The 27,908-nt window shown below is 47.1% G+C and overlaps 2 protein-coding genes and 2 long non-coding RNA genes across 9 annotated transcripts in view; 2 read left to right on the top strand and 2 right to left on the bottom strand.

The window, feature by feature from the left end:
* DMTF1 (cyclin D binding myb like transcription factor 1) overlaps window positions 1-1,182 on the top strand; it is a 30,370-nt gene extending 29,188 nt beyond the window's left edge. For all 4 annotated transcript variants that reach the window (XM_083701504.1, XM_083701501.1, XM_083701503.1 and 1 more), the window contains one exon: window positions 1-1,182. In XM_083701504.1, the coding sequence (XP_083557630.1) occupies window positions 1-110 (110 nt within the window). In that variant the 3' untranslated portion in view covers window positions 111-1,182.
* On the bottom strand, window positions 897-17,726 carry TMEM243 (transmembrane protein 243). 3 transcript variants are annotated; one of them, XM_083701688.1, is made up of 4 exons: window positions 17,595-17,726; window positions 4,212-4,262; window positions 2,215-2,262; window positions 897-1,526 (listed from the first exon to the last, which is right to left on the bottom strand). In XM_083701688.1, exons 1-4 carry the CDS (start codon window positions 17,670-17,672, stop codon window positions 1,404-1,406), a joined length of 300 nt encoding a protein of 99 aa, XP_083557814.1. In that variant the 5' UTR covers window positions 17,673-17,726; the 3' UTR covers window positions 897-1,403. The 3 variants fall into 3 exon arrangements, with proteins under 3 accessions (XP_083557814.1, XP_083557813.1, XP_083557812.1); XM_083701687.1 differs by having other exon boundaries at window positions 2,158-2,262; XM_083701686.1 differs by lacking the exon at window positions 897-1,526 and having other exon boundaries at window positions 1,533-2,262.
* The window catches only part of LOC310826600, a 15,850-nt gene continuing 698 nt past the window's right edge, over window positions 12,757-27,908 (top strand). The window contains exons 1-3 of the long non-coding RNA XR_014555878.1: window positions 12,757-14,582; window positions 15,170-16,671; window positions 16,918-18,243. This is a non-coding gene — a long non-coding RNA (uncharacterized lncRNA). The remainder of the gene's footprint in view (window positions 14,583-15,169; window positions 16,672-16,917; window positions 18,244-27,908) is intronic.
* LOC310826678 lies at window positions 20,318-22,932 on the bottom strand. Its single transcript, XR_014555922.1, has 2 exons — window positions 22,839-22,932; window positions 20,318-22,095 (listed from the first exon to the last, which is right to left on the bottom strand). It is a non-coding gene; the product is annotated as an uncharacterized lncRNA (long non-coding RNA).

The following is a 27,908-nucleotide window of genomic DNA, read 5'->3' on the forward strand; positions in this document are numbered from 1 at the left end:
ATCCTATATTGCAACACCATGGAGAGAACTCCCATATCATTGGCTCCTCTTTGGATAGTCCTGGTTCTGAAGACTCCAAGGATGTTGAAGATTTAGTGAGCTGCCACTGAGCACATCCCACAGTGCTGCAAAAAATAAAAAGAACTGAGTGCTGAACCACCGTTTCCAAAGAAAGAAAAGCATTTGCTGAAACAGCTTCAGCCCACCTTTCTGGGCAAAGAAGAGGTTTAAAGAAGTTGTGGCCACAGCTGATCAAAGGTTTTTTGCTTCTTAGGTCGTTCCTCTTGAGACTGGAACCAGATTCTAGTAAGAAGAGAGTTGGATGCTCTAGGTTAATAGTGCAGTAACAAGCAAGTCTTGCAAGCAAAGATAGCAGCTCTTGAGCATCAACAGGACAAAACAGAGCCTCAGTGCAGGAAACAAGGAGTGGCAGGAGAGTTCTATTTTTCCAGTCCTTTACTGTTACTTCTCGTGCATTTCATATGGAAACACTGCTAGTCTGAGAATACTAGACTTTAGGAGGTTACAAAAGAATTATCTGTTGCTGGCGATGGATGAAGTAGCCCCAGAATGATCAAATGCACCGAATCCGTTCCCCACAAGTATAGGAGAAAAGGACGCCTGCGACTGTTTACTCCCACCCTGACCCCTGCAATGAACTTAAAGCCCTTTCAGTGCTTATTCTGAACTCTGCTATAGAAGCCAAAACCACCTTCACAATTGAATTCATCACCGCAAGTGTGGGAGGTCAGTGCTGTCTGGACTATCCTGTCTCACAAGTTCAGTGATGGCTGCTGGGTTTTTATTCCTGCCCCCATGTGGGGGCTGTAAAAGGAGACACTAAGTGGAGCTCAGAGTCCAACTTGGGTAGGAAACATGACTCAACACTACAAAGATATGTAGAAAAACAATATTTATTGCTGTAATTAGCTTCCTCAGAAGTCGATTTGTCTTTAGTCTGTGACTTTCTCTGTTCATGTGAAAAAATGACAGTAGTTTACAAAACAGTTGGTTGCTTAGGGAGGCAACAGAAATAACTGTTCAATTTAATACAAACAATAACCTATTTGTCTTCTGTAACAGTAGGATGCCTTTTTATTTATACTGTAGTACAGACATTTGCAGTGCTGCAGTTTTTGTACAGTGTAATAAAAAAATGAATTTTTCCCTGCAAGGAAAAAATTTCGTGCCATTCTGAAAAATGTGTAGAGTTGGAATGTTCATTAAGTGCACTGGTAGCTGTTTATCCCTCCCAAAAAAAAAACAAAGCTGTCATGGCAGATGGCAAACGCAAGTCCCCATTTGATGCTTGCTCAGATGAAGCCTTCGCCTGGGGTAGTAATCCATTCCGAAAGCATTTCCTACGGTGTTGCCCAGAATCCTTAGGATATGCCCTCAAAGAGTCATTTCCCCACTTCATGGAAGTAGAGATTGGCACATATACACAACATAATAATCGAAAACAAGATATAGTAAATTAGATTCCTAAATTTGGGCTCGAGGTCTCCTTGTCGATACCAGTAGATCTGAGGAGAGGAAAAAAACTAGTTAGGTGAGTATTTCAAGCAGGCGCAACTAAAGGTTAAGACACTCCTTCACCTACAAATCCTATGGCAAAGCAAGTACCATGTTGTACTAGGCTCATTTTAGTGAAAACAGGCAGTCATTTTTATTTTTCCAAAAGACCTCCTTCCACGCAAATTAAAACATCAAGTATGGGAGCAGATACCAGCAGATGCTAATTTGCTTCTCCAATGGGATTTAGATCATGATATTCAACACACAAAATAGGTCACTCCCCACCCCCAGTGTTATCCATCACTGTACAATTTATGCATCAATCCAGGGCAGCTCTTCTCATTTCCATGGGAGTTTGTAGAGAACTTTCTAATGTATTAGGCCCTTAAAAAAACCCCTCCCCATTCCAAACACCCACCCCATAGGCATGCTCAACATTTCCTGAAACAACTGCTTTTTCTCCCTACGGAAAGAAGTAAACTTCCATTGTGGCTCAGATGCCATGTTACCAAAGAGGAATCCACAAACTACTGTGCATCTCCCTTGTGTGCCTTCTTGGGCTTTGGGGTGCCACTCTCCCCTCCCCCCAGTTTGAGCAGGTCCGTTTAGTCTTAGCATAGCAGGTGTCACAATACTTACAAGAATGCCAGCCGAAACACTACACAAGGAGATGCAGAAAGCAAAAAATATATTCACCGGTTTTGGAGGTAGTTGAGGAAAGACAAAAGCACTGATTAGAGTGACCTAGAGGAAAGAATGGGAGGGCACAGCTATTACTTCTCACACCCAATATGGAACACAGTTCTGATGCATTGCCTAGCAAGGAATTCCTATTACATTTCCATGCAATGCAGCCCAACCCATCTCACGCCTCTGTTTAAACAGCATCACACCAGTTGTAGTCAGGAACTGGCCCTGTTCCTTTGAAGAGGACCGTGGTGCTGCTCCATTTATTTCCATGTAAATTTGCATGCCATTCCTCTCCGCAAAGGCTTACAAGCAGATGACCAAAAAACTTAATGCTGCTTTCCAATGTCTACACAAACGACTGGTCAAGGCTTAATTATGTTGGTCATTTGGTTAAAATGGGAATGTGGGGAGGAAAGGATCCAGCCTCTGCCCCCGTTACTTCAGAGGGCAATTCTTACCCCAAGTAGGCAACAACATATGTGCTGGTTTACAAGCCAGGCAAATGCTGACTGGTTCAGCAGCTTGCAAAGTTGTTGAGCAAGGTTTCTACAACAGGGAGCTCCTTTCCGTTCATCCCTCAACGGGGGGCAGGGGAACCTCACCAGCTCAGCAAACATTAGCTGGTGTTGCCAGACCCCACACACAACAGGATTTCTCCCCTTCAGACCATCAAGCCCCAGCTGCACGCTGGATTCCTTGGAAATGCAGGGTGTCTGTGCTGCAGTGAGCACACTGCCTTTGCCAGACCATCTGGCTCACTTAAGGAATGCAGAAATTGGAAGCCCACCAAGGGTTGTGGCTGAAGTGCATTTCTGCCACACCAAATAACATTTTCATGCTTTGACTATTTTTAAGGGTTTTGGTTTTAAAAGGCTAACATTTATGTGGACATCTCTTTTGTACCAATGCTAAAACATCTTTTTACATGGGTCTTAGCAAATACTGAAAGGGTGTTACAGTGATGCTTAAGTTAGGAGGAGCTTTGAAATGTATAACTGAAATGAGCAAGGGGTGGAGCATCTTCCCTCCCTTGAGGAAAAGCCCAGGCATACGGGATGGTTTATATTATGGTGGAGTTGAGATGAGAGCTGACAAAGTTTTATGACAGGTCATGATGCAAAGAGAAATTTCCCTCTCGAGATCTTGGTTGAGAAGCCATAGAGCGCATGCTTCCCATCAGCATGTCAAGTTAAAAGGCTCCGAAGCCGGCGAGGAGCTTCTGAAAGCCAGGCAAAGACCCCTTCTTCCAGATGGAAAATCTGCTTGGAACTAAAATGTCTTTCAACTGTTTCCAGAAAGTGCAGGAGCTGGGCACTTGGCCTATCTCAACAGGTATGATTATTCCACAGAACAGGGGCAGCCATGCTGAAAGCTCTGCCCTGGGATAGGGCAAAATGGGCTGCTGAGACCTTTGGGACTTATAGGAGAAACATTCCTGTAGAAGGCAGCCTCTCAAGTCACTTGGTTCTGAGCTGTATGGGGCTTCCTATGTTGGCACCAACACCTTGAACAGGACCCAGGAGCAGATTGGCAGCTAGCGCTAATCCTGCAAGCGAGGCGTCCTGTGCTGGCATAGTTTGCCCCCACAAGCAAGTTAGCCGCTGCCTTTTGCACCACCTGCAGCCTTCGACCCAGCCCCAAGGGAAGCCCCACAGGCAGCGCACTGCAGTAGCACAACTGTGAGGTTATCCATGCATGGACAGCTGTGATCGAACTGTCCTTATCCAGGAACAGCCACCACCGTCTTAGCAACCAAAGCTGGCGAAAGTCACTCCCAGCCCCTGAGGACACCTGCATCTCTAATGGCAGAGGGATCCAGGCAATGAGTTCATTTAGAAATAAAACCCAATGAGGACCATTCAGCAAGAAACCTCTAAGCCAGGGGTGTCATGACTTGTTTTTGGGACTTGCTCCCATCTACCACCAAACTGAACAGGACTTACTTCTGCATATATAGGCATAGGATTGTGCTGTAAGTTTGCCATACTGATTTGAATACTTACTATGAGCAGCAATGATGTGACGCTGCCAACAGCTAAATTGATTATTCTATCCTGGAAGAAGAAAGAACACAGTGTTAGCCGTAGCATTCTGACATTTCTATTAAAGCCTTATTCTAAACAGCTGACATCTGGTGCTACTTGTGCTAGATTTGCATTCAATGCCCAGGTTTTGATCTTAAGAATTTTAAGGCATACCAGAGGTAGATGCAATAAAGATTTTAAAATAGATTGGAAAGCCTATAGTCTTCAAAAGTGAGTTCTCCCTTTAGTAAAGGCAGCTCACACCTTCAGGTGCCAACCATCCATGTTTACACCTGTGTAAAGCAGCCATTTGTTAACCGCCTGGGCAAATCCCCACGCCAAATATGTTTAGCATTGAAAACCGGCTACCTTTTTGGTTTGCTTAATTACAGAAAAACAGGCACCACTTAAATAAACTTTGAGAGCTTATTTTGCACGTTCAACTGGTTGGCAGTTGAATCCACATATTATTATATTATTATAATTATTAAGCATTACCTGACATTTTCAGAAGGGAAAATTAAAATTATTTGATTTCCCAAAAGCAGTTTATGTGCTTCTTCATCAAAATGTAGATTTACCAAGCTAAGTGCTGGCCGATCACAAAAATAATAGCAGCTTTGAATGGCACAAACCCAAAAACATTTTTATGACCCCTCACTGAATCTGCAAAAGCTAAGCTTTACCTCCTAAAATGATACACACGCCTGACTGCCTGAGCTCACAACTCCACAACTAGTACAAACAGAAGGTGGAAACCTTTTGCCCGGCCCCAGCTTGCCCTGGCCAAAGGGACCTTCTGTGTGGCTGGAGACTTAGGGAAGAGAAAAGCAACCATCCTAGGTTATGAACAGTTCAAGAAGAACCATCTCACCTGTCAGCGACATTGGAAATGGTCTGGTGCCTTCAGCGTTCACACAGATGCTTGTAAAATGGGTGTACACGGGAGGCCAGGATTTCTTTATTCACACATATGATTTAACTTTTTTAAAATCTGGGGGGAAGAGACTGACACTTGAAGAAGGGCAACCCAAGTAACCAATTGTGGCATTTTAAAAACAGTTTGCCCAAAGGCAGGGCAGACAAAGTAATTCACCCCAAGATAAGAGACCACGGACAACTGGAGTATTCCCTTGTAAAATAGGGAAAACTGTAACGTTTGCTGCTTAAATATTTGTTCTTGAGGCAAAATATCACCAAGACCATTTTGGGGTTGGGGGGGGCATTGCACCCCCAAACCGCTCTTCCAATTCCTGCCCTCCTCCCTAGTCGGTGACAGACCCTGAAACCAAAATATTTTTATGGGGGGAGGCAGGAAGGGTGACAAATACAAAAAGCAAGCAAGCGAAGGTGAGGCAGAGGGGGGAGAATGAGGAATACCTTGCTTTGAGGAAAATAAGTCAAGTAATGCAAACAGAAGCAAGCTGGCCTGCCCAGCTGTAATCAGGGCCCAGAACAGGATTAGGATCAGTTGTTGTCATAGCATTAAATGGGATCTGGCAGCCTCTGCAGGGAATTAGCGGTTAACACTCGCTGCCTGTCCCAAACTACTCCATGCAGCGTCCCAGGCGGCCACCCAAAGAAAGTGGTATCGTTCCTTAGCTTTTTTTTGCCGCAATGGGGACCAGCAAAGGAATGGGAGTCCCCAACTGGGACAAGGGAGGAGGGAATTCACACTGGGGTGAAGCATAGCCCCAGATATCTCAAAGGTATCTCACAGAGAGAGAATGAATGTGCACACATTAGCTTACAAAAGTGAACTAGACGGATATCTACCAGCTTAGAACCACAGAAGTGTAGAGCTGGAAGGGATCCCAAGAGCTGCCATGCAGCTGAACATGTTTCACTGAGGGACAGGCAATGCTGGCATCCATCCATCCTTTTAAACAATGGTGTCCGCATTGTGTGGGGCTGCGCCACAAGGAAACTGCTTCCACGCACTACTTTGAAGATGTTCCAGGTTAGGCTTGCAATAGTTCTCTGGGAGTTCGCAGCAGAGCAGCTGATAACATGAGAAGAGATTGGCTGGATGTGACCAAAGGCTCATCTACCCCAGCGCCTAATTCTCAAGAGTCGCCCACAAAATGCGCATAGGAAGCCCAGGACAGGCGCCACAACTGCCTCCCATACTCATCCTCCATCAATCTGCCCCAACTCCTCTTAAAGTCAGAGGTTTTCCCCTCCTCTCTCCAAACGTGACTGGCAAAACATGCTGCCCATCACCTATCCGCAGCATGACTGGAGAAAGGTAAGTCCCCACTGGCACCAGTAGAGGGCAACTGGGCTGCCATTAGCTTGGTGGCTTAAGAGGGATGCCTCAACAAATCCCATCTGGAAAGGGAGGAGGGGACAACAGTCTGTCAGGCGCACACAAAGGATGCAAGGTAACCAATTAAGAACACTTAACCCCCAGACGTTTGTTTATGGATTTGCATGTTCCAGAAAACCAAACAGTAGATCCCTCTTAAGACTGCACCTCTTCAGTGTGCAGGTGGGAGAACCACACATCTGACCATTTCCTTCCAATATCTCCAAAGAAACTATCCTCTGTGTTCTGTGCATCCTCAGTCTCTTGCATTTAGCCAATTCAGCAACTCAGATATAAAACGGGAACTGCTGTATTTTTCGCTCCATAAGACACACTTTTTCCCTCCTAAAAAGTAAGGGGAAATGTGTGTGCATCTTATGGAGTGAATGCAGGCGGGAGGTTCTGCTCAGCGCTCCTTTTCACGTGCGGCTCTTGGGGGCTTTTCTACGAGGAGGGAGAAGGGCAGCCAGTCAGTGACTGCCCCCAACACAAGTTTTCCAATATGGCCATTTTGAAAAATGGAGGTCAAGGTGACCCCAGGGTGGAACTGGCAAGCCGAGAGGGAAGCATCTTCCCATGGACTCAGAGCCCCTCAAGGCACACACAGCCCAGGAACCCAAGGTTAGAAGCCATGGGTCCAGGAGTAGCCAGGCTGATCTCAGGAGGTCTTTCTGCAGCGCTCTGAAACACAATGGTTTGCTGGCAAGCTTAGCCCAGGGAAAGGTTAAAAATACTCCGGCAAGAGAAGGCAGCTTAGCAGATCAGAAGCAGAGACTCAGGCTGGATTGCTCACTAGGCGACACACAACCTCAGGAACCGGGGGGAAATTGAGGAAGTTCTCAAGGAGTAAGACTCTGAGGCTGCCCAAAAAGGCACTGGGGTGGGGGAGCCATGAGGGTTTAAAGTGGCATGGGACTGCTTTAAATGCATAGTACAGATGAGGCCTAAATCACACACCCACCCCGTTCGCTTTGCCTGAGACCACTACCCACCAAATGGAAGTGGGTCAGTCCCAGGCCTTTGCAACATGGTGAATGAGTGGAAGGCAGCTAAGCACCCTAATTGTAAGGTAAAAAAGCAAAAAGCTAATTGGTCACCAGGAGCTAATTTGATGAGGTACCCCATTGTAATAATAATTTAAAAAAAACACCTGCAAATATACATCTAATTATACAAAATTCAACATTGCTGTTTCGTTAAGGAGGAAAAAATGCCCTGGAGACCCTGAGCCAGGGAGACCAATATTTTGACTCTGTATAAAAGCAGTTTTGTATGTTCTATTAAGCCCCCCTCAGATTCAACGGAAAAGATTACCATAGGTGCTTAACTCTCACACTGAATTTCAACAGGGTTTTAAATGTGCTAAACCTTTCTACAAACCATTATTACCTTATTTTTCCATGTAAAAGACAATGTTTTTTACTTCAAAAAATTAGTCAAAAATTGGGGGTCATCTCATACACGGATGTTGAATGCACAGGGGTTCGGGTTCTATGTCTGGCGTGGGCAGCTCAAGTTTGGGCTCTGGCCCGATTTCTTAATTTTGGGTTCAAAAAACAGGGGTTGTCTTATACATGGAAAAATATGGTATGGTTTGGATTTTTTTGGTAAGTTTCCTTGGGAGCCAAGCTATGGGATGGTTGGGCAAAAATATATTTAACAAGCAAGCAGGGCTGTACGGTGCCTCTTGCTATATCAAGGGGGGCTATTGGGTTGTCTTTATTTTTATTATGTATTTTGTTGTTTTGTATCTTGATTTTGTTCTGTGAACCATCCTGAGACCCTGGGTATAGGGCTGTATATAAATTCAATCCATAATACTGTACTCAGCAGCTGCAATGCTGCAGCAGAAAACTGCAGTGGAAGGTTGTAGGGAAGCTTAGAAGTTAGGAGGCCAAGTGGCCTTTCGCTGCCCTCCTTGCTTAGCAGAGGGCCGCTGCTCAGGGATGAGTCACTCTTGCCTGGCCATTGCTTGGTCCCTGAAAGGTGTTCAGTTGTCAATGCATCACCGCAAAGCCATACAAAGAGAGAGAGAAAGTGGAGTTTTCATGGCTGCAGCGCTCACTCCCTGACAACCACCTTGCTGTCCCCAGATTCTTGCCAGCTGCCAAACCTGTTCAGATGCCAGGAAGGCAGGAGCGCTCCAAGGCTGGCCCTGCGTTTCGCACAGCAGCTGAATCTCAGACTTACGGCATGAGAAGGAAGGAAGGGGCCAACTCTTGAACCAATAAAGCACGATAAAGCAAAGTACATGGGCAAGTCCACACCCTTCACTAAGGGCATGAAGGGACAGAGAGGAACCCAAGGAGAAATAAAAAGGCTTCGAAAAGTTCACGGAAGCCACACTGCAAGGCCTCTGGGAATTCCAAGGGTTTTGATTTTAAGCAGAGGATGGAGGGTGTAGTTGAGATTCTTACATTGCAGGCCGTTCGACTGCAAGACCCTGGGGGTCCCTTCCAACTCTACAATGCAATGCAAACCTATTCCAGGACTGGGCTATGAAAGAAGGACAGCTCTGCAAGTTGGAGCAAAGGCCAGAATGCAAGTCTCCTTGTAACACAAAATGCAACAATCAAACAAGGAACAGTTTGTGCAGCACATTTTAAAAACACCAGTCAGAAGCGTGGAAGGAAAGGCAAGACTGACGTCTGAACAAATTTTCTGTTCACTGGTACAAAAGTCTGTCATCTTAGTATCCAAGCTGAGCTCACTCTGGAGCTGGGGGGGGTGTGTGAAAAGGGAGCTCCTGTTTTATATAAAGCCTGTATTCTCAACATTAACAGAATCGTTTTCAGAGTAGTGCACTCTAACACACCCACATTTGTGTGGGACATCAGTTTTCCAAATCTGCCATAATCTGGGTTTTTTCATGAGGGAGGCCGGACGGACATCATCCACCTACCAGCATCTCTTTGGTTCTGCATTGTGAACAAACCTCACACACGGAAACCGAGGGAGTGGAGGAGCTGTCAAGGACCTGGCCATGTTTCTTGGTTTGAAAAGGCTATTCAGCCTTTCTTAAGGCTGCGTGTCACAGAACCACATCTCCCTCCCCACCAGCCCCACAAAGCCTGGCCACCGGAGGAACTGCACTTCCCCAAGGGGGCCCAACCTGTAGCCTTCGTGATGCAGCTGGACCCCAGAGTCCTCCGTCTCTGCTAGTACGGCCAGCAATCGGGGAAGATGGGAGCTCAAGGTTAGGCAGCCCCGCTTTAAGACCACCAGCCTGAAAGAGGGCTTTGCATCTCCCGGGTGAAAAAATTCTGCAGCAGTAGGCTAGGCATCTCTCAGTATGATAGGAGATACTCTCCTCAGCTGCAAGGAGAACCAGAATAGTCCAGACGCCCCTTTCCACACATCCACCCATGGGAAGCAGCAAGCCAGAGGTGCAAATGCCACAAGGCCCACGTAAACAAACCAGTTATTTAGAGAGCATGGAGGGGGCACTGCCCATGTACCCGCCTTGCACATGGGCACACTTGCATGATCGCCACACCCCTCTGCAGCTCCAGAGCTGGAAAGTGGATCGCTCACAGCGTTCACCAAAGAGCAGCTCCACACCCACCACGGCCAGCAGAGTCGCAACACGGAGACCAGGGACCCCGTACAGCCGCTGGCACTTTAAGGGACAAAATTCCACACAGAGCATCAGGCACATCCACACAGCCTGGGAGGACAGGGGAAGGTCAACAAACTTCACCTCTCCAGACCCATCTGCTCAACTGGTCGGACAAATGCCTCAAAACAGGCCCAAATGGTCACTTGCTTCCCTCAGATCCATCCACTCCCCCCCCCCCCGCAGCTTCTTCGTCTTCTTGAACAAGACCCAGCAAGTACCAACCTGGCGGCAGGATTCAACTAAGCTGACGCATGTGGGGCACAAGAATAAGGTTGACCAGCTCTCCAGCGTTTCTGCACAGGGTGAAACAGCAACTGCTGTGCCCGCTGTCAGAAAATGGCACCAGCACCTCACCAAAATCTCGCAGGATCTGACAAGATTTCAGCAAGATCTTGCCAGAAATTGGCACCAGGGGAAGTGACAGTGCAGGGTGTCCACGGGGGGGGGGGGGGGGGACGGGACTCGGGGGCATCCACCAGCCGAGGTGGCTGCTTAACCTGGGCTGGCCCCGGGAACAAGACACATCCAGAAAAGGGACAGGAACCTTGGACGGTGTGTTGTTCTCCAGAGATTCTGTGCCAGAAGTGACTGAAAGATCAAAAGGCTTCAGTACAGTAGAGAGGCAGCCAGGAGGAGGCAGCAAATCGGAGGGACACCCCAAGCTCCAGAGGTGGGCGCTTTGTCCTCGGTTCATTTCTCAGAGAGCCCTTGTGCACCGAGCACCATGGAGGAAGGATCAGAGCAGGACGAAAGAGGTAAACTGCGACTTAAAGCTGCCTTGTGTTTATCAGCTTGACTAGTCACCCCAGGCGACCAGGAATCCCATGCAGGCAAATGAGCAGAAGAGCAGATCCATCAGCTTCTAGAGGAAAGGAAGGATCTTCCCAGCCATCCCAGAAACAATAGCAGGATGAGGGTGGCGGAAGCAGAAAGCAACCAAAGATCACTCCGCTTGGTAGAATACTTTTTAAAAACCAGCCTGCTAAGAGCCCAGAAAACTGTTCTTCTTGGTACCTAAATACTGCAAGCAGTGTTAGAAACTCAGATAAATAAGCTAATCACCAAATGATTTCAGTCACCACAACAGAATGTCTAGGCACCTTTTTTTGCAATGCAATTTTTTACTAGAATTATTTTTCATTTCATTTCTATACCACTTTATATTTTAAAGGAAAAAAACTCAAAAGTGGTTTACAACACATTAAAATCTCAAATAAAATAATCCAGAATAAAACAAATTCACGTATCAAGGAAAATATTTCAGATTCTTCTCTAAGTGGCATTTTGCTTTCCCCATATTTATTTACCTACTTAATTTATCTCATAGCAGAAGCACCCTAGGAAGCCAGTGGGGTGCAGTGGTTAGTGTGTCAGATTGGGGTTCAAATCCCCTCAGTCATGAAGTTCAGTGGGTGACCTTGGAGTCAGTCACAGCCTCTTAACCTCCCTCAGAGTCAATGCAGGGATTAACTGAGGAGGGACATGAACCATGCGCTCCTTGGAGAAAAAGGTGGGAGACAAATGCAGGAAGGAAGCTCTTTGCTTGCCTACTTAAAACTGGAGATGTCATCAGCTGCCAGCCTGGCACCCAGAGATCACCACATGGTCACAACTGGACCTGCGCCAGTCGCAAAACAACCTGGCTAATTTCTAACACTGACTCTAAGTAAGTAACAGATGAATAAACAAAAGGCTGATTGGCTGGCACTTCCCCTCCTTCCTGGCCAGCATCAAGTCTCAGGCTAATCACAAAAAAACTGGAGGACTAGTAACTTTTCTAGGCTTATTTGAAAGGCTGGCTGGAAGTGTTATTAAAGGAAGAGGGCAGAAGCACTTTTCACATTATGAGCTGGCGTGTCCTCCCAACACAAGGAAGGAAGGAAGGAAGGAAGGAAGGAAGGAAGGAAGGAAGGAAGGAGTGTTCTTGTAAATAAAAATATAATAATAATAATTTATTATTTATACCCCACCCACCTGGCTGGGTTTCCCTAGCCACTCTTCCAACAAAACACTAAAATACAATAACCTATTAAACATTAAAAGCTTCCCTGAACAGGGCTGCCTTCAGATGTCTTCTAAAAGTTTGGTAGTTATTTTTCTCTTTGACATCTGATGGGAGGGCGTTCCACAGGGCGGGTGCCACCACCGAGAAGGCCCTCTGCCTGGTTCCCTGTAACTTGGCTTCTCACAGGGAGGGAACCGCCAGAAGGCCCTCGGCACTGGACCTCAGTGTCCGGGCAGAACGATGGGGGTGGAGACGCTCCTTCAGGTATACTGGACCGAGGCCGTTTAGGACTTTGAAGGTCGGCACCAACACTTTGAATTGTGCTCGGAAATATACTGGGAGCCAGTGTAGGTCTTTCAAGACCAGTGTTATGTGGTCTCAGCAGCCACTCCCAGTCAAAAGTCTAGCTGCCACGTTCTGGATTCTACAGTTTCTGAGTCACCTTCAAAGGTAGCCCCACGTAGAGCGCATTGCAGTAGTCCAAGCGGAAGATAACCAGAGCAGGCACCACTCTGGCAAGACAGTCTGCGGGCAGGGAGGGTCTCGGCCTGTGTACCAGATGGAGCTGGTGAACAGCTGCCCTGGAAGAAATCCAGGCGCAGAATGCCTGCCATGAGGTCACAAGTCGAGGCCGACATTGCAAGATCAGCTGAGCTGCATTTTCCCAACCTCCTTATGCATATTTATCATTTCCATGCTCAGACCAAGGAGTGGTAGCCAGTAATGCAATTCTCCCCAGAAGAGAAAGGCTTCTATAGTAAAGACCACATTGCAGACAAACCATCAGCCAACAGGGAAGAATCCTCTCCCCTTGGACAGCAATCGCCCCTCAATACAGTAGCATTTACTCCCAAGTAAACATGTGCAGGCCCCTACCGCTAGCTCCGGGAGGATCTGCTGATGGCTGACTTTATCCTGCAACGTTAGGCTGCAATCCCAAACATGCCTGCTTGGGAGTAAGCATCCATGAAAAACCATGGGCTAGCTCCCAGAGACAAGTCTAAGATTGCACCCGCAGTCTCACACTCACAAATTAATAGTAAGCAATTCAAGCAAGCTCCTTGCTCTGGGCTGGCTCTTCTTTTATCCTAGGAGTCCGTCCGCTGGGCTGCCGAAGCTTAGTTGTGCCTACTCTGACTGGCAGTGGCCCTCTGGGGTCCTGGGCAGGGGACACCACTAGTCCCAACAGGAGATGCTGGGCACTTCTGCACGCACAGCGGCCATCGTCCCCCATGCAGCTATCAATCCCGAAGCAAGGCAGGGCTCAGAGTTCACAGAAACACAGCCAGGAGTTCTGAAGGGGCCCACAAAAATATTATTGACGGCTGCCTACAAGCAAAGGCAACTGGAACTAGCAGTTATTCAGCCTTCAGCACAGAAGCCAAAGGATAAAATGGCATTTTTTCCTGCTTCAGCTACTACCTCACCAGAGGTCTTTTGCATGGCTTCAGAGCCAATCTGCACAGAAGGAATGTCTGCAGGAAGCAGCACTTGCATGTCTCTCTACTGCAAAACTCCCCAAATGCCCAGCATTTCAAACCAGCTTTTTTAAATGCAGTGGTACCTTGGTTCCCAAACTTAATCAGTTCCGGAAGTCTCTTTCAAAACCAAAGCGTTCTAAAACCAAGGGGTGCTTTCCCATAGAAAGTAATGCAAAATAGATTAATCCATTCCAGACTGTTAAAAACCCCTAAAAAAGCAATTTAACATGAATTTTACTATCTAACGAGACCATTGATCCATAAAATGAAAGCAATAATACTGTACTATAAAATAAATAAGACAATATTGTAGAGGATAAAAAATTATTTTAAAAAATTCTTACGTGCACTGATGATAGTCATTGTTTGGATGGGGGGCTTTTATCCATTTCTGCAGTCACACAATCAATCAATCAGCAGCTGAACTGGGTTTCCACACAGTCACAAAAAACGAAGTCCCAAGCCACAGTCACAAGTCAGTCCCACAAAACAAAGAACAAGTCAGTCAAAACAAGCCACAAAAACGCAAAAAAAAATGGCAAAAACAAAAGCTTCAAATATCACATCTACACTCAACAGGAAGCAAAACATATTCAGCTTCCAAGGCAAAGTTCACAAACCAGAACACCTACTTCCGGGTTTGCAGCGTTCTATTTCCAAGTTGTTCATAAACTAAGCTGTTCTTAAACCAAGGTACCACTGTAGAGGAACATTGTTTGGTTAACAAAATCAACATTTCTCAAGGAGTTTAGTTTTCAATATAAGCTGCAACCATTGCTCTCTTTCTCTCTCCTATGAATTACTTAGCTTTCCTTTCTTTTCCTTTTGTTCTTGTGTCTGCTCTTCAATGATTTTTAAAATTATCTTGTCATTACTATCTGAAATACTATTGCTTTGTGATATTATAAATGACATTTATAAACACAGTTACAGATAGGTAGCCGTGTTGGTCTGCCATAGTCAAAACAAAAAAAATTCCTTCCAGTAGCACCTTAAAGACCAACTAAGTCAGTTCTTGGTATGAGCTTTCGTGTGCATGCACACTTCGTGTATCTGAAGAAGTGTGCATGCACACGAAAGCTCATACCAAGAACTGACTTAGTTGGTCTTTAAGGTGCTACTGGAAGGAATTTTTTTATTTATAAACACGTTAGGGATGCGGGTGGCGCTGTGGGTTAAACCCCAGAGCCTAGGACTTGCCGATTAGAGGGTCGGTAGTTCGAATCCCCATGACGGGGTGAGCTCCCATTGCTCGGTCCCTGCTCCTGCCAACCTAGCAGTTCGAAAGCACGTCAAAGTGCAAGTAGATAAATAGGTACCACTCCGGCGGGAAGGTAAACGGTGTTTCCATGTGCTGCTCTGGTTCGCCAGAAGCGGCTTAGTCATGCTGGCCACATGACCCGGAAGCTGTACGCTGGCTCCCTCGGCCAATAAAGCAAGATGAGCACCGCAACCCCAGAGTCGGTCATAACTGGACCTAATGGTCAGGGGTCCCTTTACCTTTACCTAAACATGTTAAGCAAGTAGTGCCCAATAAGCCCTCATGTTTTAAACCATTTTAGTGAACACAATAAAGGGGCAGAGACCCCATCTTCATGCTGCCAGCCAAGACCAAGTGTGGGAGGGGGAGAGAAGGCGAGGAGCAAAGCTCACCCTCGCGTTTCACAACCAGAAAGAAATGAAGCACAAAAGCAGCATGGTCTCAGAGGTTTCCTAGAAAGCATCTCTAACCACAGCCAAAAAAGGAGGGAGGGGATGTCCTGGCCCAAGTGGCAGGTGAGCTGAGAAGCATTACCCAGCATGCTCTGCAGAGCTGCAATGCATGCTGGGGACACAATTCTGGCTTCATGTGACATCAGCCAAGATGTGCCTCTGAAATCACGCACTGCAGTCTCCTGGGGCTTATGGGGTGTTAGGGGACAGGACGTGGTACCTCTGGTGGGACACATGTTGTGCTCCTTCTGGGTCCAGACCCTGCACTCAGCTCTCACCTGTGGCTCCTAGAAGGTGAGGGTGGTTGATGGGTCTCAAACCCCCGGGGCGTTAGGGGCTTCCCCTGCATGCAAAGACAGGCTCTGGCCGATGGAGCAGACGAGACCAAGAGTGGGTCCAACAGTCAAGGAGGTGGTTTCTGCATGTGCTGTAGAGGGAAGCGAGGGGCAGATGGGAAGGCAGCCCATCTAGGAATAGGAAAACTCTGATACTGACCCTCTGCTGCCTTGCGAGATATCTTTGGGAGACGAAAAGACCCTACACAAATCCAGAGCAGAGTCCCCAAGATGGCGCCTTGTACGCTTCCTTCTGGCAGCCCAGCTGGTGCCCACGGTCCTGCTCGGCTTTCCTTTCGACCCCATCAGTGAGGCCAAGAGGGGAGTCTTGTCATCTGGGCAGCCCAGGACCTCCAGACACACCACACAGGCTTGCACCCCAAAGAGATCACTTTGGTACTGCCAACCCAGCGTTTGACTTCACCCCAGAGAAATGCCAACAATAAGTGTCTCCTGCAACATCACCAAGGATGCTAGGAACACCTCAAAATTGCTAACACTGACAATATACCCAGCACAGACACTATTTCCCATAAGCCACCTTGGGTTCAAGTGTTAAAGGCAGTGTGGCAATTTTGTAAAATGTATGCGCACACTGTTGGAAGAGTGCCACGTAAACCAGCACCATCGGCGGTTACTGAGAGCAGTGCACATCAGGGTCTACATGCAACATACTAAGCTTACATTTTTTGTGGACTGCAGAACGTGCAAGAGGTGCAGAGCCATGCCAAGTCTGCTGCAACCCTCCTGCTCCCGCACCCCCAGAGACCACTCAGACCAAGGAACCAAATAAGAGCCTAGAAAATGATCCAACAGCCCCAACAGATGCCCACCACTGGCCTACGCAGCTGATCTCTTACAAAAGAATAAAGGAGGTCTTGATGGGAAGAGCGAGTTAAGAAGCACTGTGCAATCAATGATACAGCGTTCCATAAATAATTTCAAAAATAATAATTCTTGCATGGTATGGTCAATACAGTGGTACCTCGGGTTAAGTACTTAATTCGTTCTGGAGGTCCGTACTTAACCTGAAACTGTTCTTAACCTGAAGCACCACTTTAGCTAATGGGGCCTCCCGCGGCCGCTGCACCGCCGGAGCATGATTTCTGTTCTCATCCTGAAGCAAAGTTCTTAACCTGAAGCACTATTTCTGGGTTAGCGGAGTCTGTAACCTGAAGCGTATGTAACCTGAAGCGTATGTAACCTGAGGTACCACTGTATAAGACGAGCACGGGCATTCATATGGAAGCACTGCATTGACTAATGCAAGTCAGAGGGCAGCAATGTTACAAGGTTCAATTTGCTACAGGAGAAAAGGCCTTGAAATAATCTAACCCAAGACAAGAGAATTCCAAGGTAGGTTTGTCATAGGAAACACTTTTGTGCTGCAGGCGTTTGACTATGTGCTCAGTATCAGAAAAGCCCACGAGGAAGCAAGGCTTTTCCATGCTGCATGATATGGGCATGTGATGGTGCAAGGCTTGTACACATTGCACAACTATAATGTGTCATTGACACAAGACCTCACCAAGGATGTGAGTTGCCAGCCACAAGGGGTGGGGGTGGGGAGAGAGAGAGCAACGAATGCCCGCCATCGCCCATACTTCTAATGAAACTCCCCAACACTTACACAGCTGCTCAGGGAGTCCTCTGTTCAGAGGTGCCAATGAACCAGCAGAGATACATCCCAGGATCTTTTTCAAAGCAGCAACCAGCTGAAACTTTTGGGCTTGCGCACAGCCAGGCTTTAGCCCAGCTGCAGCCAGCATCGCTTGCAACACTGCGCTGGAGCTCAGGGAGCACCAATGCAGCCCTCTAGCAGCCCCCCACTGCCCTGGGCCAGCCCCGCAAACAAGCCCCCTTCCTGGAGGAGAGAAGGGACACGAAGGATTTTGTTTTACCCTTGGCGAAGCCTCTCCAAAGAGAGGTCTGTTGTCCAGCCCTCTGGTCCCATATGTCCGGGTGGTAAAGTCCTCCATTGTTCCCCCAACTCTTCTCAAGCTTGGCTGTGATCTCTCACTCCCACATCGGCAGATCCTCTTAGAACAGACCCACTCCTTGTCTCAGAGGCCTGGAGCCTGGGGCAAAAAGCAGCCGCAGCATCAGGCGGAGGGAAGAGTTTATTTATGGAAAATGCATTTCTCTTGTTGCTCCGCAGGCTGCGTACAACTTGGGCGTTCAAAGCCAGGGAACCCAGCCTCCTCTCCTCCAAAGCATGACTCCCTTCCTCATGATCAAGAGCTGGGAAGAAGAAGAAAAAGAAGAGAAAGAAGACTCAGTAGGAACATGGCATACACGACCCACCCAACAACACGACCCACGGTTCCAAAGTTTTGGTTCTGCTCCTGGGCAGAACTAGCAAGGGGCTGCTCCATTTCAGGATTATATTGCACAGGTGACTCTTCTCATTCTCCGCCCCACCCACCCCCTTCAAGCCCTCTCTCTGGCCTGTTTTATGCACACAGAAGAGGTGCAGGAAGGATGCAGCTCAGAGGCACAGCAGCTGCTCTGCATCCCAAAGGTTCCGGGTTCAATCTCTAACATCTCCAGGTAGGACTGGGAGAGACTGGAACCCTGGCCAAGGGGCTGCCAGCCAGAGTAGACAATACTGAGCGTGACCAATGGCCTAACTCAGAGGCAGTAGAATGGGCTGTTGTGACCACTTCAGACTGCAGAAAGAGAGGGGGGTTACGGCTCCGAATGCTGCCTTGTGTCGAACTCTCCCTGCAAACAGAAAACCAGAGCACCCCATGCAGAAGGCAAGGCTGCAGAACCTTCCTTCCGGCTGGGAGCATTTCCCTTTCATGCTCACATGCAGCAGCAACCTCCCTGAGGCTCCAGTGGCCCAGTCCATCCTACTCTCTCAGCACCTGTCACCCCATTGCACTGCAAGCGCAGCAGATACAAATTCTTCTTTGCCAGGTGTCACAGGCAAGAGCCACCTTTCCAGGGGAAGCGTATCTGCCTATGGGATGGGAAAGGGAGCCCTCAGACCCCAGGCAGGAGAGCGCAGCTGCAGTCCGCAAACAGACAGACACGCTCCTGCTTCCCGCCCCTGGCAGGCTTCCTTGGAGGCAAGCCCAGAGCCATTACTCCCAAGGAGCTGTGCAGGGGCTGGGGCCAGAACTGGGAGGGAGGCCTAGCACCTGTCTGGGGGGGGGGGCAGACTGACTCCAGCTGCAGAAGCAGAGACTGCTGAGCAGACTCTTCCGCTGGGGGGTTGTTTAGAAGGTTTTGTTGGTGGGTGGAGGCTGTTGCTGTTTAAATATTTTGAATATTTATTTTAGACCCTGCAATTTATACAGCTCAGTTTGATTGTGTATTTTTTTAACATTTAATTTATTTATGGCTGCTTTAGTTACATTGCAATTATACATTTTTTGGGGTGCCATAAGCCACCTGGAGCACGGTTTGAACTGTGAAAAGATGGCATGCAAATCATTTTACATAAACATATTTGAGGAAATATGCACAATGACAGGAGAGCTGTAGGGGCAGTTTAACCTCGTGAACAGAAACCCCGGGACTGCGAACAAAAAACTGCACCTGGTTCGACCGAAGAACCCAGCCAGAGGGATCCACTGGCGATGAGATGCGGGAGCCACCACGCTAACCGACGAAGAGGCGACCGGCTGCTCCTACACATCCTGCCACGGGGCGGGGGGGGCTCAGGTCTCCTCCCCCGTTTTAAACCAGGTTGTCTTACAGCCGGATACCGGCGGCGGCCCAGATTCTAGAAGGACCTCTTCCATTTTCAACCAAAGCGCCACAAACTTTGGCTGTCCCTCGAGCACTTTCGATCAACCAGGAAGGCGAAGGTCCCTCCTCCTCCTCTTCCCTCCCCCGGGGAAGCAGCCGCCGCCGCCGCCGCCGGCAGCCCAGGACTGAGTTGCAGCCCTTCTCTGCCCGGGGATCTGCGGCGGCAGCGGCGGCCTGAGTTGCAGCAACCCCCCCCCCCCGCCCCCCGAGGCCGGCCAGGATGCTGAGGAAGAGGCGCCCTTGCGGCGCTTGGGAGAGCTCCATAGAGAGACATTTGCAGCTCCCTCTCGGCTTCCGAGGGGGGAGAACCACGTGCGACCCCCCCCCCCAGCAAATGGCAACACAACGTTCCGCAAAGGAAGGCCGCCGCCGCCGCCGCCTCCCGCGCTCGCTCCCCGGCCGCCCCTACCTGGCGCGAGGCTCCCGGGAGAAGAAGCCCCTTTGCGGAAAGAGTTCCTGCTTCCCTCGGCCGGATAATCCTCCTCTCGCCAGTGTCGCAAACCAGCAGCCGCCCTTAAGGCGAGCCCGGCCTTCCTCTGTGAGCTCATGGGCTCGGCTCCGCCAATGGCGACGCGGCCAGACCCGCCCCTTGCTGCAAATCGGGACCGGGGGGTTCCGCGGGGCGGAGGGGGGGGGCGCGGCTGGTCCGGGAGCCCCGCAGGAGTCTCGACCTCGCGGCCCGGAGAGGCAGAGAGAGGAGAAGGAAAGCCGCCCGCGTCCCAGGACCCTGATTTCCTCCGGGCGGGCGGCGAAATGGCTGGCGGGCGGGGAACCGGGCGCCACCTTCGCGTTGGCTGGGCAGAGTTTTCAAAGGAAACGAGAAGGAGGATTTTTCATCCTGGGAGACTCATTCCGTTTGCCTGCCTGCCTGCCTGCTGGCTTGCTGCCTGACTGTTGCACATCCATCCGCATGCATACAAACTGCATCTCGTTTGGAGAAAATGGGCTCTACAGACACAATATATGCACCTGGGTTTACTCAGAAAGAAAAATGATCTAAAAGTAATAACTTTTTTAATACAGTGCAGGAATCTCAGCACACGGTGCTCCCATCCAATTCGAAACCATACCAAGCTCTGCTTAGCTTTGCAGATGTGCTAACAGTTTTATCCCTGATATTGTAAGAAAGCGCTATACAAATACCTTTGTAAATTAATAAAAATTTTAAGCAGTTATAAACCACTTTTTTAATCTGTTAATGTACAATATAAAACAACATAAAAGCAATGATGTAGTAGTATAAAAGTGTAAAGAAAAAGTAAAAGAGGAAGGATTCCAACACATAAAATAGGGTCTGCCCTTAAGGGCTAGGGAAAGCCTGAGTGAAAAAATGTTGACATTTGCTCAGCATTTTCCAGAGTGAGTGTGACCTATAAGATTCAATACCTGATATGTTCAGCCTTGCATTGTTTTTTGAGCATGTACCCCTTTCAAAAGAGCATCACACACAGAGAGAACTAGTGTTGCAAGTTTGCAAAATGAAAATGTTAACTCTCACATCAAGGGTATAATTTACTCTGTTACAATTTGTTTGTTTGTTTGTTTTCTAGACACAGAGATGTAGATTTTTTAAAAAATGACAAAAATGGGGAGGCAAATATACTGCAGTACTTTTGAAGTGGTATAACCACAACAAAATTGAATTTATGATACAAGCAAAATGCTGCATTCCAGCATGATATAGTTGTTAAGAGCGGTAGTCACGTAATCTGGGGAACCGGGTTCGCTTCCCCGCTCCTCCACATGCAGCTGCTGGGTGACCTTGGGCCAGTCACACTTCTCTGAAGTCTCTCAGCCCCACTCACCTCACAGAGTGTTTGTTGTGGGGGAGGAAGGGAAAGGAGGTTGTGAGCTGCTTTGAGACTCCTTCGGGTAGTGATAAAGCGGGATATCAAATCCAAACTCTTCTTCTCCTCTATTTTAATAAATTGTTAGGGATATATAATTGACCTCAGCTAGTTTGAATGCTTGATATTTTCACTTACCAAATCATTTCAACAGGAGTAAACTGGACCCCTGGTAGCTTTGTGATTTAACCATAATTTTTTAAAAGGAAAAGAGGGAGGGAGGAAAGATGAGACAACAGGAGACTTGGCCACCTATAACTGTTGAGTGGTTAAATTTTGCAAATAGGAGCAACCTTATTGTCTTGGAAAGCTGATGCCATTTCTAGTGGGTGCCTTGGCACATCAAAGAGCCCGTCTTGGAAAAGTTGTTGGAAGCTGAGAGTGCCTGAATGGTACCTGACCTCTGAGTAATTCCAAAGTACAATTTGTGAGAAATTTCTCGTGTTGGTATCCACTTCCTTAACCTCTCAAGCACCATCATCTTCGCATGCTGAGAGCATTGTTCACTCAAGTGGTGTTTCTGAAGTCTGACGAACCCCTTAATTTCATACTGACCATCCAGTCATGAAACTGCTGGGCAAAGAACAGTGCACCTTGACTGGAAGTGAAATCAAACTGGTGAAAGGTTCCTGGCACACCCAAAGATGAAACACTGCGGTGGTTTCTGTGTTTAACCAGCACGTGATTCAAATCTCTGTGAGGATCTCTCCAGACTCATCATGCCCCAAGTGCTCTTAATCTGGAGGATTTTGGGAGTAGCCCTGCTGCTTAGCCCACAAGGAATCATTTGTATGTTCTGAAAAGGCAGAAAGTTATCAAGTTACTAGATCATGATTTGTGCGTCAGAAGTACTTTGTATTTTACACATGAATTATATATGCAAAATTAAAAATACCCATTATTGCAGGCAATACAACAGCGTTTAGATGATTATCAACATATTTGAGTTTGGGGGCATTTGCAATATTTTCCAAGGGTGGTCTATCAGCACATGCATATCTGTATTCACTAAACATTAGAAAATTCCTGTTGCACAGATATGAGTAAATAGTCATAATGGAACCAGAAAATCCAGTGCTCTGATCTTGTGATGACATATCTTAAGGTCTGAGGGCAAAATCAGGCAGACCTCTTTGAAGCACCAAATGATCCTCACATTCATCATTGTCCTCCCCACTGAGTTTGTACCTGTTCCTGCTGTTTCTTGGTGACTACTAGCACACAATCCCAGACCTCATGACGGTGCGCATACATGCACAATGCAAAAATCAATCATGATAAAGATGCCCATGGCACCAATGGAAACAGCATGCTGTGATGGCCTGGGACTCGGACTTGGAACCAGAGGAGACTCAGTCTGCACCGGATCCTTTGCCTCAGGTGGCAGCTGAACCTAGTCTGGGGCCTGATCCACTACCAGTTTGGTCAGGGGAGGCTGAGGAGGCCCCTGGGCGTAGTAACCTACCAACGTCTCCCGAGCTGCAGAGACTGAGATCTGAGAGAAGGAGAGACCTGAGTACTCGCAGGAAGAGTGCTCACCTTCAGGCGAAACAGGGAGGTGAGTTGCTGGGGGATGAGGACCGGCCGCTACCCCGACAAAGATAAAAGGCTGTCGGGCCCCGCCCCAGGTTGTGGGAGCGACATTGCTGTTTGCCAGATCCTGCACCTGTCCTTGCTTGGTGTCCTGCCTTGGCCCTGTCGGACTGACGACTAGCGGAACCTTCGGATTCTGGACGGGTCCTGGACCACGTTGCATGGGTTACCCCCAGGCCCAGCACACATGCATACCAGAATTACGAAGGCCCCACATCAACTGATGATGTCATGGGGCTGGCCCCATGGAGGGCAAGCCCAGAAGTCGGAATGGTCCACCCGCTAATTTAGTGGGGGAAAGCACTGACTTGAGAGCTACGAATGTAGTCTTGCATCCCTATTTCTCCCTCTCAGCCTTCGGTTTTTGTTCTTCTGCAACACAGCTCAGTGTTCCCACTTGTCCTCTTAGGCCTCTTTGTGGCTCTTTACATGGCTCCTTGTTCCATCTGGACCTGTATTTTTTATTGTTCTACAGCGCCTTATGCAAAAAAGAATATTGCTCAGAGGTGAAGACAAGGTAGTTCTCATGTTACCTAATGCATGATCAGTTGACTAGCAGGTTTAGATTCCTGGGATTCTTGCAAAGAATGGTGAATTCAGACAGCAACATATCTCATATACCAGTCCCAGGCAGCATGGCTGGTAGTCAGGATAATGAGTGCTGGAGTCCTACAATATCTGGAGGGTCACAGATTCCCCATCCCTGCGTAAAAGATCTTGATCATGCCCTCTTCTGCTGAAAATATATTGCACATGCCATGGACCACTGGCTTTCCAGCACAGATCACATGAGACCAAAGTGAGCCCATCCATGCTGTCTCCTTTCTTTCTTTAAAATGTCCTGATGCTTTTTGAGTGCCAGTGCAATTCCTTTGCATATTTTCCTTTTCTCAATTATTTCAGGGGACCTGAAACTTTGCTCTTTGTGGTTGTTGTTTTTTTCATTTGCCACCTACCAACACAGAGGAGCAACAACAGGATGGCTATGATAATGGTGATGATGAGGATTGATAGCCAAAAATGTGCTTTTATTGCTGGCACTGAAAGCCAGGGAAATTAGCATGCCATGACCTTTTCAAGGCAGACACTGTGAGGATCTCAAAGTGCTCTGTCAATGATGAATAAACATGATTCAGAGCGTTCGGCTCCTGAAATAACTCTCAGTGCAGTGCAGTGATGGAATTTCCTAGGAGTTTAGCACACCAGTGCATTAATAAGTGCAAAATACATTATATTTCTATCTTAGCTACATACAGGTCAGTAAATGAAAGAGTAGGAGCTTGGGTTGAATGTACCAAATATATCCATTGAAAGGGAAGGTGGGTGAAAACGGCATTGGTATGTGACTTCAGCAAACACTTCAGGAAACTTTTCATCATCTCATGTGATAATTCTGAATCAGAAGTGGGCCAATTCTTTGTGGTATCTGCTGAGCCCCAAGGACGTAAATTGGGCAAGCATTCCTAATGAATGAATGGATGTGTTTGTTTACATGTTGGCAATATGCTGTCACATGATAAGGAATATTCATAGGCAAAAATATAAGGCCCAAATATTAACCATTGAAAACTATAATTCACAAAGTAAACGCTCTCTGTTGGTTCTGCTCAAAGGTTATTGGGATCAGTCATATGATGCATAAAATCAGTTTGAATAGGATATAATACTTTGGAAGAGGAAAACTTCCAACCTGCCCATCGCAATGTATTTATTTTATGACTTGCTGTATTTATACTGAGCCATGTGGTCTGATGGGCACATCCTCAACTCCATTATATTGGCAAACCCGCACGACTACTATGTTACCTAAACTCTACTAATGAGCAACTGAGGCAGGGATTACCTCACTAGCAGTGTCTATCAGACTTGTTTGAAAGCTCACCTGTCTGGGGCTGATCTGCAGATCTCATTCTTTTGTGAGGGCTCTGAAAGGGTGGTTGCTTCTGTTAGACAAGCCTGAAGCCTAACACAGAACTACAGTTCCCAGGATTCCATAGGGAGAAACCATGACAGTTGCAAGGGGAGATACGTATGTGGTTGGGGGGGGGGGAGGATTTCCAGGGTTTGAAAAGCAGCACTCTGGGTAAGCTGGCAACTTTAGTTAGTTTAGAATTGGCCAGAATGCAAAACCCTGATCAGATTCTGATTGGGGACAAAACAAGGAACAAACATGTTTCCTCATCCCTAAGTCTGCTTGATCCAGTACTGTTCCCAAAAGGATCCCAGGGTAATTCTAATTTGATTATTACAAAATATTTATTTTCAATAAAATTGTTTCTAGTCACAATTATTTTTTCTATTCCATCAATATTTACCTAACAATGTGGTCTCAAAACCACCCCAAAAAAGTGTCCTCATTTATCTGATTGTTTTGTGTAGTAAATTCTATAGATGAGCAAGCAAAACTTTTAGCACATATGGAACAATTGCCGTGACTGAGCCTTATTTTTTAATGCCATTTATGATTTCAGGTTTGTTCGGCTCAGTATCATGACATCGGAGGACTTTGGTACCCTTAGAATTAAGGAAACAGGAAGCCTCCGAGAAAATGTTCAGCCCATAATTTGTCTCAAGTCCTTTCACACAGATCCACTTCAGCTCCCCTTGCCCCACACCGCACTTTCATTTTAGTTAACAGGGTGGAGAGAAATTTTGTTGCTGCTAATCAGTTTTTGAAAATCTCCCACTGTAGTGAAGTTGGGAAATCTTAGTACAGTATGTTAAAACTTTGGTTCACACAAGAGTGAGGCATTGTGGGAGAGCTGAAACTGTGGGATTCTGGGGAATGGGCATCTGGTCGCTTTAACTGTAAAACTCCCTGTCTTTAGAAGTGTAAATCAAATTGCCTCCTGACTCTAAGCAGGATGGGATGTTATCTGATTTACAGATCCTGGCAGCTGGGGGCCTGAATGTGAAAAGGCTATCAGTAGCCTGGGATATGTCAGAATAGTCTGAGAATGGGAAGAGGGCTCTTTTGATCTCAAGGTCTCTGAGAATAAACAAAGTTCAGCTGTGTGGGTCTTCTGACAATCAGGAGTTATTGTCTCATCATACAGCCATTGGCAATTTGGTAATTAACCCAAAGAAATGATTGGTTCCTAAAGCTGTATTCCACATGGGGTTTCTCAAGGATAAAGGCTTGGTTAATTCAGACGCAAATGGCAGACTACCTTGCCGTGGAGTTCGCCTGAGGGCGTTTGACCAGAAGAACGGACTTTGTTACTTCTTGCTATGCTTTGAACTACTGATACTTTCTGAATATGTTTTAGTTAGTGATACTGTGCAACATTTTTATTTTCTTGTTTGTAACCTTTTAAGAAATGTGCAAGCTTTACTCTCTGAGTAGCTTTTTCAATAAATTTGGAAAAGGACTTTTGCCAGAGAAGCTAAACCGGTGCCTGAGCACTTGGTACATCTACCTGTTGGATTTCTGTCTGCATCACAGTACAGTGACACAGGCCTGGGCAACCTGGTAAATACTGAAGGGGGGTTCTCCTCCTTGGACCCCATTTGAGGGTTGTCCCAGGAAAGGAGGTGTGGCAGCTTACCGTTTGGTTTGTGACTTGCGTAACTATCCCTCTCCCTGCCAGGTCCTGCCACTGTCTGGAAGACTGGTTGGGGGGATGGATAGCCCGTGCGATTACTGCACCCACTCTTTTTCATCTGCCCAGCTCTCCTTTAAACTAAACTCAGATTATTTTCATATTACACATTAGCAACTATGCCTGAGAAACTGAGTCCATGGCTGAAATGAAAATCCAGTTTTCAGGCCCTGAGCCACCTTTCACACAAACATACATTTGGAGACCCATTTCTTTTTATTTTCACCATATAATTGTATGGCAGGATTGCTGCTCTTGCAGCCCACTTGAGATCAGGCCATGACCTGGTCATGGCTACCCAGCCACCAGCGGAAGGCTGGGGCTCCCACCAGCTGGGGTACAATCAAGTTTGGGGTCAGGCTCTCAGATGGAGACCTTTGGTTCTACAGAGGCTCAAGCCATCCTTGCATGAACCGTCTAAACATCTATCAATTATGATCAATTGAATCAACATCCTGCCAAGATGATGGCTCCCCAGGTGATTTGTATTCAGCAAAAGTTTTATTGCGGCTAGGATATAAGTCTTCTATCAAAAGGGCACAACACAAAATTGAAGCAAGAAAGAGGTCATAGTATAGACTGGATATTCTGTTAATGTCTCATTGATGTTTTCCCTGTGGTGTCCAGGACTGACCAGTCTCACCTTCAGGATTCAACAGCACATAAGGCTATTAGATTGCACATGCAGAACCTATGGCTCTGCCACGGCTTGGTCCTGACCATTCTGACTCACAGTGGCTCTCTAGGTCCTGGGCAGGGGTCACTCTGAGCCCAGCTGCCTGAGTTTCATTTAGCTGGAGATGTCTACACCTGGCACCTTCTGCATGTAGTGCATGTGCTTTGCCTATGGAACTTCTCTGAGAAACTCTTCTCTTCCCTGTCCTTTTTCCATGCCGTCCCTGAAGTGCTAATATCCGAAAGGTAGAGAGACTCCACAGAGACAGAGTGTTCCTTCCAGTTCTGCAGGAACACTGAGGCCATAATCCATAAAGCTACATTATATATCAACGTAACCAAGTTTTATATTTTATTTATTCCAAGACTCATCATCAGGATACTTTTGTATTCAGCAGGCATCATTTGATATGCCAAACAATTCAGTACTATACAGCTGCAGCTCAAAGTAGAAACCCAGGACTCATTTATAGGAGCCAACAATGCAGCTGCAAACTTACTTTCAGCTACCATAAAAATGGAGGACAGTTCTTTCTCGTAACTTGTTAACCAATTAGGTTTAGCTAAACTTCTTGTTCTGTTTCTCCAGCACAACTTGTGTTGCCCCAGAGACCCATGCAAGTGCTGACACATGCGAGCATTCTTCAGTAACATTTTATCTTGCAGCCTGACATTAAAGCTGTTTTGCTGTGGCAGTTTCCATGTTGACAACACTGACGCCCCTGTTCCATTCTCTCTG

This window comes from Podarcis gaigeae, assembly GCF_964106915.1.
Source record: "Podarcis gaigeae genome assembly, chromosome: 10".
Lineage (NCBI taxonomy): Eukaryota > Metazoa > Chordata > Lepidosauria > Squamata > Lacertidae > Podarcis > Podarcis gaigeae.

What these genes read in the sequence shown, in the direction of transcription:
- TMEM243 (XM_083701686.1), bottom strand. Translation starts at nt 17,672, where the DNA reads ATGGAGGACTTTACCACCCGGACATATGGGACCAGAGGGCTGGACAAC. An exon ending in TTGGAGAGGCTTCGCCAAGG is followed by an intron (nt 4,263 to 17,594) that starts GTAAAACAAAAT and finishes TTCTTCTTCCAG; the next exon opens with GATAGAATAATCAATTTAGC. An exon ending in TCACATCATTGCTGCTCATA is followed by an intron (nt 2,263 to 4,211) that starts GTAAGTATTCAA and finishes TCTTTCCTCTAG; the next exon opens with GTCACTCTAATCAGTGCTTT.